This window comes from Zingiber officinale, chromosome 9A (assembly GCF_018446385.1).
Source record: "Zingiber officinale cultivar Zhangliang chromosome 9A, Zo_v1.1, whole genome shotgun sequence".
In the NCBI taxonomy this organism is placed as follows: domain Eukaryota; kingdom Viridiplantae; phylum Streptophyta; class Magnoliopsida; order Zingiberales; family Zingiberaceae; genus Zingiber; species Zingiber officinale.
The window spans coordinates 131887400-131903092 of record NC_056002.1 but is presented as its reverse complement, the minus strand read 5'-3'; the positions used below and the strand labels follow the sequence as shown (position 1 = coordinate 131903092).

At 40.4% G+C, this 15693-nt stretch overlaps 1 protein-coding gene across 1 annotated transcript; it reads right to left on the bottom strand.

Annotated features, from left to right (window-relative positions):
- Positions 1–524: 524 nt before the first annotated feature.
- Positions 525–8681, bottom strand: LOC122019966 (probable NAD kinase 2, chloroplastic). The gene is made up of 8 exons (XM_042577634.1): positions 8257–8681; positions 5554–7488; positions 3603–3724; positions 3349–3490; positions 3046–3267; positions 2573–2647; positions 1311–1412; positions 525–1087 (listed from the first exon to the last, which is right to left on the bottom strand). The coding sequence occupies exons 1-8, from the start codon at positions 8455–8457 to the stop codon at positions 884–886; spliced, it is 3003 nt and encodes a 1000-aa protein (XP_042433568.1). The 5' UTR covers positions 8458–8681; the 3' UTR covers positions 525–883.
- Between the last annotated feature and the right edge of the window lie 7012 nt (positions 8682–15693).

The window sequence follows — 15693 nt, the reverse complement described above, 5'->3', positions numbered from 1 at the left end:
AATTTTAACAACTTGAAAACTTATATTCAAAGAAGCTCAAGCACAAAAATGGAGTATCAAGATAGATTCGAATACGATATCCGAGCACCTTCACCATTTGAAATTGGAAGCTCCACAAGCACTAAGTTAAGCACCTCCATCATTGTGATCACTTGTTCATTGCAATAAGAAGCAAGTCAACTCAAATGAAAAGAAAAGATACAGATTTGTTAGTAAACAATTACCTGATCATTGTGATCACTTGTTCATTGCAATAAGAAGAAAGTCAACATAAATGAAAAGTAGAGATACAGATTTGTTAGTTAAGACAAGCAGACAGTTTCAGTTCCCTGACCACTGTAATCACTTGTTCCTTGCAATTAAGTCAACTTAAATGAAAAGCTGAGATACAGATTTGTTAGGTTAAAACATGCAGAGAGCTACACTTACCTGAAAAGAAAATGACAACAGAGAGTTGACCAGCCATTGTAGTAGTTTCAAATCGGGTTTTCTTGAACTCCATTTGTTGATCAACATGATTCTGCTGTGATGAAGATTATGAACTATAGATAATTCAAACTTCCAACAGAAGTTTGAACAAGGCTGAAGAGAAAACATGATCTCTTTGCTATATTACATGGAAGTATACAACTAACAGAATTCTCGGTGTATTAACGAAAAAAAAAGTTTCAGGAACGATGCCTTCTCGAAGGAGTAATCAGTGTAGAAGTCCAACAAAATCTTCATGATGTTCACGACTTTGAGCATTAGGCATCATGATGGTTTGTACTATGTACAGACGTAGCAGAGGTCTTTGAAGGCCGTTGCTCGAGTTTGGAAGGGAGGTATAGTATGTACCGATGTGTAAGCTATTTGGGGTCAGGTGGGGGTTAAGCTCTCGAAGTCATAGTGCCTTCTGAACCTTCCGTTCGTTCCAGTTCAAGCATCGAATCAAGCTACGGAACCAATCTCCTGTCTGATCAGATTTATTTACAGTTGGGAGTGGATGTTGACTCATTGCTATACGAATGGAATCTCCTCTAGAGAGTTGCTGTCGTCTTTTGCCGTCAAACGAAACCCATGCGTTGTTTCTCGCGTCTTCAGGAATCTGGTAAGACGTTGCAGATTAGTAGGCTGAAAAATGCATCAGTAGAAGGTATAGAATCTACTAAATAATTCTCTTTGTAAGTTTTGCTTCCAAGAATATTGTGACTCAAGTCACTCGACTACATAATTTAGCTAAATTAACCAGTCTTGCCTCTTAAGTCAAATCTGAAAGACTTCACAAGATAATCGCGACACTACAAGGAGAAATTTAAGATGAATCTCACCTTCATCTCTAGCTGTGCAGAATCAGGAAGTATGACGGGCCTAAATGAAAGAGAATGCGGACAAATCGGAGTAAATAGCATGCACGGAACATTTGGGTGGACCTGCAAGTTACAACAGCTATCTCAGCACACAGTGAAATCGAAAAGAAATGAAAAATCTGACAAACCACTACGAACACCATTAACGATCAACAAATGAATTCAAGTCAGAATGATTACATGTTTTCAAATGCCTAAAGTTTGTAAGTTCTATCTTGCTATTAATAATGAAGAATCATTACAGCAAAGTCCAGAACAGATCATTTTGAACACCGAAATTAAATACGTAGTAATTTCCGAGATCTCCAAGTCTATAGGGATTAGACAAAGCTCATCTGACAAACAATATCTTGTTAAATATTAACAAACATAAAGCCATGGTAAAATGGGCCTCAAACAATCGAAATTCTATATCAATTGCAATACAAGAGAACTAAAGTCAGAAGCAGGCCTAATCTAATGACTTTGTTATTATATGGTAAAGCAAATACATTCAATCTGTTGCTCAAACAAGACAAGGGTAAAAATAGAATATCATGGATAAAACGATCTTTATGCCTCCATTAAATATCACATATGAACTTTGGATTTCTCAAACAGATTTGGTGTCTTGGAACATCATAATTTTTACTCTTCTTTCCTGCCATTCATTCTGAAGAATGTTTTATTTCAGGTAAGGTCTACTAAGCAGCTACAATAGTCATATTTATGCCTGAACTGCATAGCCTTCATGAGTTAGGCGATGATATAAAGTGAAATGAAAGCTAAGGACAAGGTAGGCCATCGCAGTATTATTTAGATCGTCCTTATTGTGGAACTGGATTAGCAGTATTGGAGTTTACTTACTAGAAAAACTAAAATAAAAATAGAAGAGAAAGAGGATCAAAACAACACCTTGACATATTAAAATTACAAACATTATTGTTATATTGTTGTGTGTATGTTAAAATAACTAAAGTTTTACAATAAAATCTATTTAATCAGGTAGACAAAAACTATGTTAACTATTTCTGGTTATGCATAGTTTCTGAGCAGCAAACAAAGTTACTTTCAAGTTCGAACAATCCAAATACTCATTGTCGTAGTGTGATCCTGACAATTTGGCGTTGGGTCAAACAGTTCAAATATTGAAAATAAATAAAACAGGAAAATTTTAAAACTATGATGAACATACATCGATGAGATAAAATTGTCCATAAAAAGGTATGGATAAAGTTACTGACCATGGATCCCCCAGCAGCTGTTGAGTAGGCTGTGCTTCCAGTTGGTGTGGCTACTATAACCCCATCACCTTGTACCTATGATAAATTAGACAAAAGTTAAACTAGTTCTCTAGTACAACAGCATGAAATTCTGAAAATAAGTTTAAAACAACATAGAATGTGCATGGGCAGATATTAGGTTCATCTAAAAGAAAATGTAGCTAACAAGGTTGGTGTATCTTAATACGACCAAATGAACCATCTATCAGGATTATTTACAATATAACATAATAGGCAAAAACACTTCTCATGGAGTATTTAACACTTTCTCAGACAACATGAAATAAGCTATTAGGACAAATAAAATGGCATGCTCATGACAAATGACTCAAGGAAGAGTAAGCATGTGAACAAGATCCTATTAAAAGATATAATTATAGTAATAAAGTAATTGTCCAATATATAAGATCTACGATGCATAAAAGGTACAGTACTTTGGTTATAAGATGATTATGCTCATAACACTCGACTTTGCAAAGGTATGGGTTAGAACCACGGTCGACTACTACTTCATTTAGAACATCAAACACTTTCCCAGGAACCGCCTTTCCACTGCGAAATATTTCACATCGCAAACGCATTCGAAGAGTAATATAGACTCCTACTGTGTTGTTCCCATAGATAATCGCTCTTAAGTCTTGTTTGTGCTCTTCAAACTGCAAGAAAAACAATCTAATATCATCACAAAAGGGGCTTAGTATGGAGAAAATACAATCAAAACTGGAGGAAAGACATACAGGATGGGATGTGAGGAATCCAAGAGACCCCAAATTAAATGAGACAACAGGAGGAACTGCACCTCTAAATAAGTTTGAAGCATGTAAAATGACACCATCACCTCCCAAACAAACCACAAAATCAACTCTCTCATGAAGGTCACTGCATGATTCCAAGATATGTGAGAACATCTATACATCTGGCAATATGCTCTGAAATCTGTTCGTCATCTGATATTAACATCTGGTAATATGTTTGGAAATATATTCATTACCTGGTATTTTGATTATAGAAGGTCTGCACAAAACCAAAACCAGGGATCCTAGCAAATATATCGTGCACATCAGGCTCTACAAGAACATTCATTTTCTCTTGATGGTAAAGAAACAAAGCAACCTGCATTTTCCAAAACAGAAGATATGTAATAGAAAGACAAGATAAAATAAATCTGTTCATAGGATGGTCTAAACTTCAAACATATAAATATAAAGACAAGAACTACAATAGAAATTCTTAAGAAGCATCCATTGCACATTCAAAAATGAGTATTCTACAAGAAAGCAAGTTGAAACAGAGGCTGGAGAGATAAGAGTAAAAAATTCACTAACCAGATAAAACTTTTCATTTTTGCATATTTGTTAATAATGTGGTTTGTAACATGGAAAATAGAAAACTTGAAATGGAATAAGTGACTCCCACGGTTGTCATTCAAAAAACAGAATGATTTCTATTGTTGTTCAGACAAATGTCATCTTATTCTCATTCTTACTATAAAGTGAATCAACAAAAGACCAATGTCAGTCGCAACTACTTGAAGTTGCCTACCTCTTGTCCAGCCACTTAACTCTCGGTTGTGTTGGCCCCAACTACCAGAATCACCTACATGAATATCATCTCTTAAGATGTATATGCTTATTGTCAAGGCCTAGCACAACCCTCAACCTTTTCTCATCTTATCATGTTGATCTCTATGCAAGTCTAAATCACCTGTTAAATATTAAGCAAAATGGCTAACTAAAACACAACTGTCAAACAGAAATCATCTTAAAAACCAAACTAGGATCTAATAATGATTCAACCTCATGGATTTTATATCAAAAATAAAATCATACGACTGCTAAAGTAAGACTGAATATTTGTATAAAGAATTTGATTTAAAAAAATTAAGGAACTTATATAGTTATAGGAAAAATCAAGAGCCCCAACTATTTATGGTCGGCTATTAGATCTAATTCGGTTATTGGATTAGAGTGTGTGATTACAAAATCTTCAATTTAACAAGTATTTTATGAAATTATATTTCATCTTTATAATTGACATATATATTAAAATTTAATTTTCATTAAGTTGTGTTTGTCCCAACTCCCAACTATTTGGAGTTGTCTACATGAATTTATCCCCTCGTTGAGCTCTATGCAAGGAAATAACACGGACCGTATTCAAATTAATTACGTCATATTTTCTTTGAACTCTACCTATCCCTTTAACCTTCTACTCTAATCAATTCGGCTATTTTAATTATCAAATTTATCAGACACCTTTGACTATTCCACATATTAACATTCATTGTCTAATATTATTATAAACATTGCAAGTGCTCCTTGCATATGATAAAACATAACTAAAACCTTCATTAGTAATTGACAAATAAAATGTAAATCGTAATGTGTTACATTTTCATATTGCACGTAGTGATTTCTATACGATGAAAGATAGTGACCAAATTAAAAAGAGTTCAATTTACAACTTAAAAAGCATTTTCAGGTAGAAAAAAAACTTCATAGATGGTATCGAATTGGCCTGCTTTCAATACATGTTCAGCTTTAAATGTATATGTAAATGTAAGTATACTCCAGTAAGTTAAGATTATTGGAATTGAAATCCTATCTATGAATTGGGAAAGGTCCATAGGATTAGATTATGTTCATAAGGTCCCGACCAAATTCCCATCCTAGATGGGAAGGATGCAGATAAATTAATCATTAGTACTTATAATAATAAGAACCAAGCATAATAGTGATAGCGTGTGCAGCCCCTCCAATAACCCTGCAAATAAGAATGCAGAGAACATACCTCAAATTTACAAATGCCACTGAACTTTATTCTTACAATTTTTGAGTTCCTAATTGTATTTCATGTATTATCTAATCAAAAGGTCAATTTCTTAACATAATATTAGTCTACAGCATAGCAACAGAAATAAAAATAAAACCAGTGACAAGTACCTCTTTGGCTTCTTCCATAAGTGTCTTCCCTAACTTCTTTAACAGTAGCACAGTCTTTGGAGGAGACTTCCACATGAGCATTTGTTGTTGGGTGCTTGGATGTGTGAAAGCCAAAGATGATTCTGTTACCTTTTCCCTGGTGCAAGAAAACCCATCGGTACGTACCAGATACATCTCTGCTTTTCTTCTTGATTGAAGCCTAACTACACCAGTAGCTGAAGCACACATATCTCCACCAAGAGCCAAAGCATTGTCGTCCATCTCTGAGGAATTTTTAGCATCTTTCCTTTTTTCTTTTCCCCCAGTGATACTTAAAACTTGCTCACCATTACTATTGTTCGTATTTCTTATAGCATTAGGTTCAGTAGTTGCAGTGCCTACCCATTTAGGATAGCCATCCACATCAGCTGCAGTACTGATAGGTTTTCCATTTAGGCCAGTGGTGGTACTAATGTTAAAATGGAGGTTACCATCAGTAGGTTCTGCCTTTGGAATTTGAGACTGAATTTGAACTGGTAACTTGAGACCCTCTGAAGCTTCATTAGCTCGATCCCTTAGTTGAGATGGCACACTTGTAACTGATAACCATGTAGACTTCTTCTTTAGATTATTCATATAGGTTTTTGGAGCAAACTCACTACTTCTGAAAAATGTGATCATTTCTTTCCTTGATAAAATGTTGCATGTAGGAAACTGTGACCTGAGAGGATCGCTGCATATAGAGAAGTTGGAGCTTATGTTTGCATTAGTATCATAATTTCGTTGTTCTGATTGTGATTTATCTATTAAAACAACCTCACGGTTCATCTTTTCATGCTGGTTTTCAACTGCTGGAGCTGGAAAACCTTGATTTTTGTTACCAATAAACACATCTGATGAAGAATGCAGAATGAGGTCATCTCTTAAAGATGTGTTTTCCTTAGACAATGGTAACAAAGGATTATGTGGGTTTAGGCTTTCCTCTTCTGTTGTGTTTTTCCATGCTTTCCCATTCAGGTTAGAGTGGAGGGTTGAAACTGAAGAAGACCGTGTTATATACTGCCTCCACCTTGAAATCATGGCAGAAGTTCTACCGACACCTTCCCTGCTATGCAGATAAATAGGCCTTTGATTTGGATCTTCAACTAACGTAGCAAACTGTTCAACCTGTTCTACTGAAGGAGCAGTCCCAACTTCAACAGGTAAATTTATCAACTCTATCTTTCCATGTGAAATGGCTTTTTGAACAGAATCTAGGTAGTATTCATCATTGGATGCCTCTTCCCTCAAATTTACAATTGTTTTAAATCCTTTCTCCAACAACCATGTCAAACCCTCGACTGTTAGTTGACCACCCCGCCAAAATGCTATCTCAGAATCTTCCAACACGCTGTCCTCTTTCCTAGTGGAGAAGAATACAGGACCCCAGTTGGCAAAAATTGTTGGACAAGGATAGCCATCAGGGCGTGCAAATCCAGCATCATAACATACGTTCTTCAACCTTTGCAGTCTCCTCAAGATATCAATGCTGCGATCATCAATGGGTGTAAAAACACTTGCAAGAGCAACTTGCAAACTCTCACAGCACTTTTTCATTTCACTCCTGAAAGCAGCAAGTGGCGGAACCTTACCATCCAAAGTAGTAATATCTGAGACCTTGAATGAACTCATGATAGATGACCTCCCTGACAAGACATCTGCTCTAGCTCTATTTAGTAATGCTAACATGCAGCCAAGTATTGCGACTATCTTGTCTTCAAGTATGGGCATTTCCTCAGAAGGGATATCATAAGGAACAGCACATACTCCAGTTTCTGCATTGCACAAAGTGCCCATTATAGCAGAATGCAATTGTTCAGCAGCTCGGAAGATCCTACAATATGCCTCCACTTCAGCAATGTCACCGGGTACAGGACCAATCCACAGCATTTGAGATACATCTTGAGTTTGAAAGGTCTACAGCTTAAAAATAAGGTTATTTAGCCACATAAATGATCAAGAGCCAATGAGATATACCATGAACTTGAAAGGTGAAGTTTCATGACTGCTCCCAAACAAAGTTTATAAAAACAAGAATGTATGACTGCTTTGGAAATTGGAATATCTAATCACCTCCGGTATTTTTTTTATTTTTCAAAAGAAAATATCCCTATTGATGGCATAAGTGGAAAAAAAAATGAAGATAAGGTCAAAGAAACAATATTCGCCAATGGAGAACTGATCTAAACCAAGAGCTAAGAAATGAGAAATAGAGGCATAATTAAAGAAATAAGAGCAAACAAAATTTGACATATACACCATTTAGAGGGGTTTACAGCATTCTATCTTATAGATGGGAACCAGCCACAAGCAACACTCATGTAGCAATTCACGAAGCACACATGTCTACTACATATAAATATGTATATATATTTTCAGAAATCTGTAACAAAAATCATTGTAAAAAAAAATTTCTTGGATAAAAAACTTATTCATCGAAGTTTGACTGCAAGAACTTTATTTTCTAGGTAGGCACCATGCAAACGATATGAAAGTAAGCAAGGCAAACCAATAAGCAGATAATGATCAATTCCAATTCCAAAAGGCATTGCACACTCCAGAATCCAGATGCAAAACCACATATCAAAAACGAATAAGGAGAAGCACGAAGAACCTCCGCCGGCGATTACAGACCTAATCCGGAGACCAAAACACGAACCCTTTACTGGAGAAATCAGATCAAACCTGAGAATCCAAACCGATCGGGGAAGAGAAGAAATTAGAAAGCCGAGCTCGAGCAGAGACCGGCAAGCGACCGCGGCCAGTGCATCGCCACCGTCCGTCCTTCGCCGATAGGCCCCCGATGCAACCTCCACGGCCGGTGCCCCTCTCGCCCTGAAGAAGGCAGAGATTGACGGGCGCTCCGGCCGAGCAGATCGCCAGCATCCGGTCAAAAGGAAAAAAACCCCTTCCGATCAGCTCAATTAGAAGGCCCTGTGGGATTCGCAGCGAGATTGAGCGCCACCATCGACGGAGGAGAAAAGTAGGCGGGATTGGCACGGGAGAGGTTTGGATTAGCGCAGGGTGTGGTCCGCGGAGGCCGACGTTTGCGTCTATGGAAAAAAGAGTCCGCTGCGCCTTTGGCGACAGCGGCTCGAGTATTTATCCGTTGAAGGCACAAAAAGTCCCGCAGTTTTGTGAAGTGGACATGAGTTTTGGAAAGTCTAGGCCCGAGTGTTCTCCAAATTTAATTTATTTTTTTAAAAAAAAATCCTTCTGACGAACTTCGTAACTATCACAGATGACTCAGTCGCAATAGGCTATAGGGATAGATCAGGAGTGATAATATAATATAAGTAACTGAGTTAGTTTTGATGTGTCTTTTCATATTTTATGATTAAGGAATTAGATACATCTAGAGGGATTGAGTGAGAAGGACGTATATGATATATTTGAGGGATGAAAAGTCGAGAAAAAGTTTGTTTGAGGAAAATGTCAAAGTTCAGTTCGGATAAACTTAACTCCAGATGATTGAAATATCACCCGAGTTTATGAAAAAATAGATAGTCAACTCAGAAGTTAACCATCCCAGACGCTTCCATTGATTGGAGGCGCCCTAATGCTAGAGGCGCCTCGGTTGTATTGAGGTGCCTTGAAAGCTAGACACTAGAGGCGCCTCTGATGAACTGAGTTGTCTTTGATGCACTGAAGTTATTTCCAAGCGGATAAATAGCGAAGTTCACGTTAGCAAAACTGAGGCGCCTAGAAGTCACCATCTGAGGCGCCTCCAATCTGCCGGATCAAAAAACAGACATTGAGATTAGGATAAATTTTTATCCAGTTTAAGGTGCCTTCAAGTGTTTCAGGTGTCTCCGATGTGCCACGTCAGTAGACGATTACTTACCAGAGACTATATATACTGTGCCTCGAAGTTAGTTGTAAAGAGAACACGCCTCTTCTTAACTTCTATAATAACGTTTTGAACTTCCAACTGTTGTAAGAGATTTCTCGGCTTCCGACATGGTCTAGGAGGGAGTTTGTTAATGCACATCTATTTGTCTTAGATTAACAATCACTCACGTTGTAACTAAATAAAATTTTCTATCTCCTTACTCTCTTTCATGATCCTATCCAAAGGCGCGAAGCTGGAAAGTCAGGGAGGTGGCAGTTCCGCTGATAGGATGAAGATCTCGCTCTCTGCAAAATAAAACCAAAACCAGAGAAAGGGTCACTGGCGTTGACCCTCCAACACTCAAGTCAGAAACTGAAGAGGAAAAAAATGAGTACTAAAGATAAAGATTTTTCTTGCCTTTCTTCATACTTGGTGTGCCCTTTTTATACCTTTCTGGTGACTCTCCGTCTTTTCTTATTTAATGATATTGATTACCGACAGAGGATATTTTTGTCTTGACTTCTTCTCATTTAATAATAAATGGAATGTTCTATTTAGTTTTTTCTTTCCTTTATTAATTATCTATCTGTTCCTCTTTTATCATTTTTTTGCTTCATTAAGTGTATAATGCCAACGTCATTCTCCGAGCCAGACAAGTGGCCCGCTCGGCTCAGGCTCCCCGCCTGTGTAGCTTGTTCTCCTGCCGACCGGACTATACTTATTTACTCAGATGGTCGATCGACCAAGGGTCTCTCCAATTAGCCAATGATCTACTTCCCTGGTGTTAACCACCTGACTTTGACCTACACCGTGGCAATTGACTCGTGCCAGGTAGGCTCTTCCTTACCACCGCATCACAAGCCTCCCATTCAAGTCTAGTCGAAGGAGGTTGCAAGTCCGACTGACTGGACAAGATGTCGTTGGCGACTCTGAAGCTTGTTCGGTCCAAATGCTGCAGTGTCCGATCGGACTGTAATCACTGGTTGGCCCACAAGCCGGCGTCACTTGGCTTCATTTTGCCATTGTCGGGTTTAGTCCTGTAGCTCGTTCCTTGCACCAATTGGGAAGATAAGCAACAACACTTGGCAAATTGTCTTTCGTTATGTCTGTCCTAGGATGAGTCTGGTCGTGACTAACATCATTCATATTTTTTGAAGACCATGCAAATCCCTGCTAATTATGGCCACGCACGCGGTCATACCTTTTTAATTAAGTTCATTAAATGATATCCAAAGACCGCAAGACATGTGTCTCTTACTGTCGCTGCATGCTCGATGTGATAGGCAGACATTCACTTGTGACGAAATGTGTGTCTTTTCAAAATCAACGGTTGGATCTGATTCTAGGTTTACGTAATCTTGGATCGGACGGCTAAGGTCGATCGGCCGTGAGGTTTATAAGCCTCGCATGCTTCACCGTCTTCCTCACTTTGCGTCTTCGTCGGTGAGCATCTCAGCGACACTGCGTCCTTCGCCTTTTCCGTCAATCTTAGTGATTTCTCTAGTAAGCTCTCGTCTCCTTTCAATCAAATCTATCTATTGTCCCTTCTTAGTGCCCTCTCTTTCAGTGGAGTTTCTTGGTTGTTTCCTGTCGACTTTTATTTTCAATGGCAAGCTCCTCTCAACCTCCTATATCTATCCCTTGACTTTGGTATACATCCATTGAGTTCAGGTTCGACGGAGGTGGTGCTGAGAGTTTGAGAGCTGCCTTTGAAATTCCATCTGATTATCAAATTGGTCTTCCTTCGACTTTTGACCGCCCGAACGAGCTGCCTTCGGAATTTGTATGCTTCTTTAGGGACCAATTTACCATCAATCTACCTCCTCTCCATCAACTAGTGCCGAACTCCTTTCGGCTGTTGTACGAGATCATCGTTCTATTTTGCATGTACGACATTCCCCTCACTCATCGACCCTTTCACTATTTCTATTATCTCAAACTGTCCGAGCCGGAAACTTTTCTCTTCCAAGCTCGAGTGGGTCTAGTCTTCTTTGACAAGATGTCGTCCTTTAACAAGCACTGGAGGGACTACTACTTTTTCATTCGCTTTCTCAAGTTGCCGGATTTCCCGACCAGGTGGCAGTTAGAGGTGTCGAACCCTTCAGAGCTCAAGAAACATAAGAGCCACTTGGACTACCTTCATGCAGATTCTATCTTGGGCGGTCAGAACTACCATATACATAAATTGCAGCTAGAGGGTGTCCTCTATGTGTTCGGTCTGAGCCCGATCCACACAAAGCTTCCGTCCATCCTAGGTATGCTCTTTCTTAGTCTAACTTTTGAATCTAACTGATTTCTATTTTTCTTTTGCAGCCCAAGTCATGTTGCGTGCACATCTGGCCGACATAGTCAAACTTGTGGACGCTGAGATCAATGTTGCGGTCGTGGACGAATTGGAGAGCCACGATTTGCAATCGGTCGGTTCCCACGAGGATCCGCTCGTCGAGTACAAAGGAACTCAAGTGTTGGGAAGCGACGCTGGAGGAAGTCAGACAGCCGTGAGTGATGCGGCGACTGCCACAGCGGACCTTCTGTCTAAACGTTTGTTTGTAGTCTCGATAGTTGTCGCTTCGGAGTCGACAACTTCCGATGAACCCCTACAACACTGCAAAAGATGTCAAGCGGAAGGTTCCTCCCGAACGGCTACTTCAGCCATGCAGACCCCCACCGCGATCAACTCTCGACCTCCTTCCGAGCAGGGTGAGACTTCTCTTCCACCCCTATCCGAGCGGAGTGAAACTTCCCTTCCACTTCCTCAGCAGGGCCTTGGGGAATTTCTTATGTCTCTGTCCTCCGACCGAACACCTTCACTGTCCAGGCTGTCTCAAGGGACAATCTACGCACCACCGACCGCCTTCATGCCCCCCTCTCTGTCGATGGTGCAGGTGTCCCACATCCAGTCGGTCTCTTCACAGCCTACCGGTCAGACGACTTTTGCACCTTTTGGCCCGAGCGGCCAGAGATCGATAACGACAATCATCTATTTGCCAACTGACGAGTACCGTCATCCAGACGACCCAGCGTCCCTCACCCCTGAACATCAAATAAGAATACAAGAGCATCTCGCACAGATATGGGCTGACACACGAGTCTGTGCGGCGGTGAGCTTCGGGGGAATTGGCGAATAACCACACCAAGATGTATACTAGGGTATATATAGCTTTCCCCTTTCTTTCGTCTACTCAGTTTGTATAATGCTTAACGTTCTTTGCAGTATTGGGTGGAAAGTCTGGTCATATGTCATAGCCTTGCTTACCTGGAGCGTGAAGTCCAACAGCTTCATGCTTTAAGCGGCCAATCATCTGCTTCTCAAGCACAACTAGAGTAGATGAACACCGAGATAGCTCAGTTAAGGGCCAATCTGAATAAAAGCTCCGAGCAGCTCGAAGCAGAGAAAGGCAAGAGTGTCGCGTAGGCGGTTCAGCTGGCCCGACTTAATAAATAGGCTACCTCCTTTGAATCCAAAATCCACTCGACCAACACTAGGAAACTTTGAGTCATTGAAGATCTAGAGATAAAAAAACAAAGAGTTTCGTGTGTTGGCTTAGAACCTGAAGGAGGCTGAGGCCGCTCTGAAGGCCGAGCTGGAAAGATGGTTGGCCGAGTAGACTGACGTGAAGACCCAGCTCGACACCAAAAATGAAGAGCTGGTTAAGTTGAGGGAAAAGTTGGAGGCCTCCTGAGCGGCCTTAGAGACTTTTCAGGGAGCTGAGTTGAGCAAATTTGATCTCATAAAGTAAGCCTACATCCGCTCAAATACTTTCAATTACAAAGTCATCGATTGAGCTCTCCATCTATTCGACCTGGCTATTGACGGGGTGTTCGCTCAACTAAAGGAAGACAGCTACTTCTCCAATGCTTTGACAGACAAAGTCATCAGTAGAGGCAAGTTGACTGAGTCATTGCCCGACGATGTTTTAGATCTTTTGGAGTGAGTCTGTGAGTTTTGCTTGTATAAAATTTTCTTGAAGTATCAATGAATGTGCGTCCGTCCAGCGAACTGTTATTTTTCTTTGTCTCTTTTTTGGTCGTTCGACATTTTTCGACTTGTATTTAGATAAAGTATTATTGTGTTGACAGCAAGTGTGGCCTTGTGTTTCTCCGATCAGCAACGAGTTATTTGTTTTCTTAAGCGATCAATCAATTCGGGTTTCAAGGTCTCCGCTCGGTAGTTTCATGGCGTAGTCGTGGGTTTAAGGTCGTTGCTCGACTGTTGATGGCGACAAGGGTTTAAGGTCATCGCTTAACCGCTGATGACGACATGAGTTTAAGGTCGTCGCTCGACCGCTGATGACGACATGAGTTTAAGGTCATCACTCGACTGTCGGTGAAGACATGGGTTTAAGATCGCCGCTTGACCGTTGATGACGACATGAGTTTAAGGTCGTCGCTCGACCGTCGGTGAAGACAAAGGTTTAAGGTCGTCACTTGATCGTTGATGACGACATGGGTTTAAGGTCGCCGCTTGACCATTGATGAAGACAAGGGTTTAAGGTCACCGCTCAACCGTTGATGATGACATGAGTTTAAGGTCGCCGCTCGGCCGTCGGTGAAGATAAGGATTTAAGGTCATTGCTCAACCGTCGGTGAAGACAAGAGTTTAAGGTCGTCGCTTGACCGCTGATGACGACATGAGTTTAAGGTTGTCACTCAACCGTTTGTGAATACAAGGGTTTAAGGTCGTTGCTCGACCGATTTTGTCCGACCAACTTATGAGTTTGGAATGCTTGCGGTTTTATTCATTTTTGTCCTGCATTTGGAAGGCATGCACACACATACAGGTAAATATAATTATTTACACACCTCTTACCCGACCCTATAGGTTTGGAGGTGGTTCACATTCCATGGTCGCTCAAGCTGTCTTCCGTCTTCCAAATAATATGCTCCCGAATGGAGTTTTTGCACGACCTTATAGGGTCCCACCCATAGAGCTTCGAGTTTGGTGACGTCGCCGACCGATTTTATCTTCTTCCATATAAGATTGTCGACCTGGAAGTATCGCGAGATAACCCTCCGATTGTAGCTCTGCTTCATCCACTGTCGGTACGCCATCAACCGAACGGCTACCTTGTCCCGTGCTTCGTCAACTAAGTCTAGCTCCATCAGTCTCCGTTCGCTGTTATCCTCGTCATAGTGCTGCACTCGATCGAACTCCACTCCAACTTCCACCGGGGACTAGTGCTTCTCCACCGTACACCAGATGGAATGGCGTTATGTCGGTCACCTCCTTCAGGGTTGTGCACAGGGTCCATAGGACACTAGGGAGTTCATTGACCTAACTGCCTCCTGCACGGTCAAGCCGAGCTCGCAATCCTCTGAGAATCTCCCAATTAGCCACTTTCACTTGTTCATTGCTTTAGAGGTAAACCACTGAGGTGAAGGTCTAGTCTTCCTTTGCCAAGAGGTCGCGCCTCCGGGACTTCATCCATTGCCAAGTCACACTTGGACTTACGTTGCCAAGACTACATGCTTGGACTTACACCGCCAAGACTCATCCTTGGACTTTCCTCCTTTGCCAAGATCACACTTGGACTTACCTTGTTGTACCTGTATCCTGCACACTCACAATGCATATCAAATACAACAATAAATCTAACTTAAACCTTTGCTCAAACATCAAAACCTAGGGTACCCAGATTGCTCCAACAGAATATTCATTCTTGTATTCAACTATCATCATTCAATAAAGGCATGCTAGAATTAATATCATATGATATATATATATATATAGATAAACTTAATCAGATATTCGGGTCGTATATCGATAGCCCCTCCATAACCCTCCTTCATTCGAGTTCAAAGAAAATTGTCATCCTTGGAATGGATTATGAGGAACGTCTAGGATAATTATAATCACCTTTTACTACAATAAGTGACTCATTACTACTATAACAAACTACAAATTAATTTTCTCTCATAGAAGATAATCATAAGGCATTGACGGTAGATCGACGCATCATCCACACCTCTAAATTCGCCTTACTGACCGATTGAAATTTTTCATAGGATTGAACCAATAGCCTCTACTCATAACGGCAAGTCCACAATCGTGGTTCAGCCATGAATCATGACTATAAGCTAGCAACCAATCTATGAATCGCAGTTTAAGAGCATCCACAGTGGGAGCTCTTTTAGAGCTCCCACTGTGAGTCGGCGGAAGGGAAAAACCTCCCTCCCATAATGGAGGGATGTTTTTCCCTTTACACGAAGAAGCGGCTCCGTAGCCACGGAGCCGCTTCTTCGTGTTTTTATTTTTTATATATATTAATTTTTTAATAATTGTAAAAAAA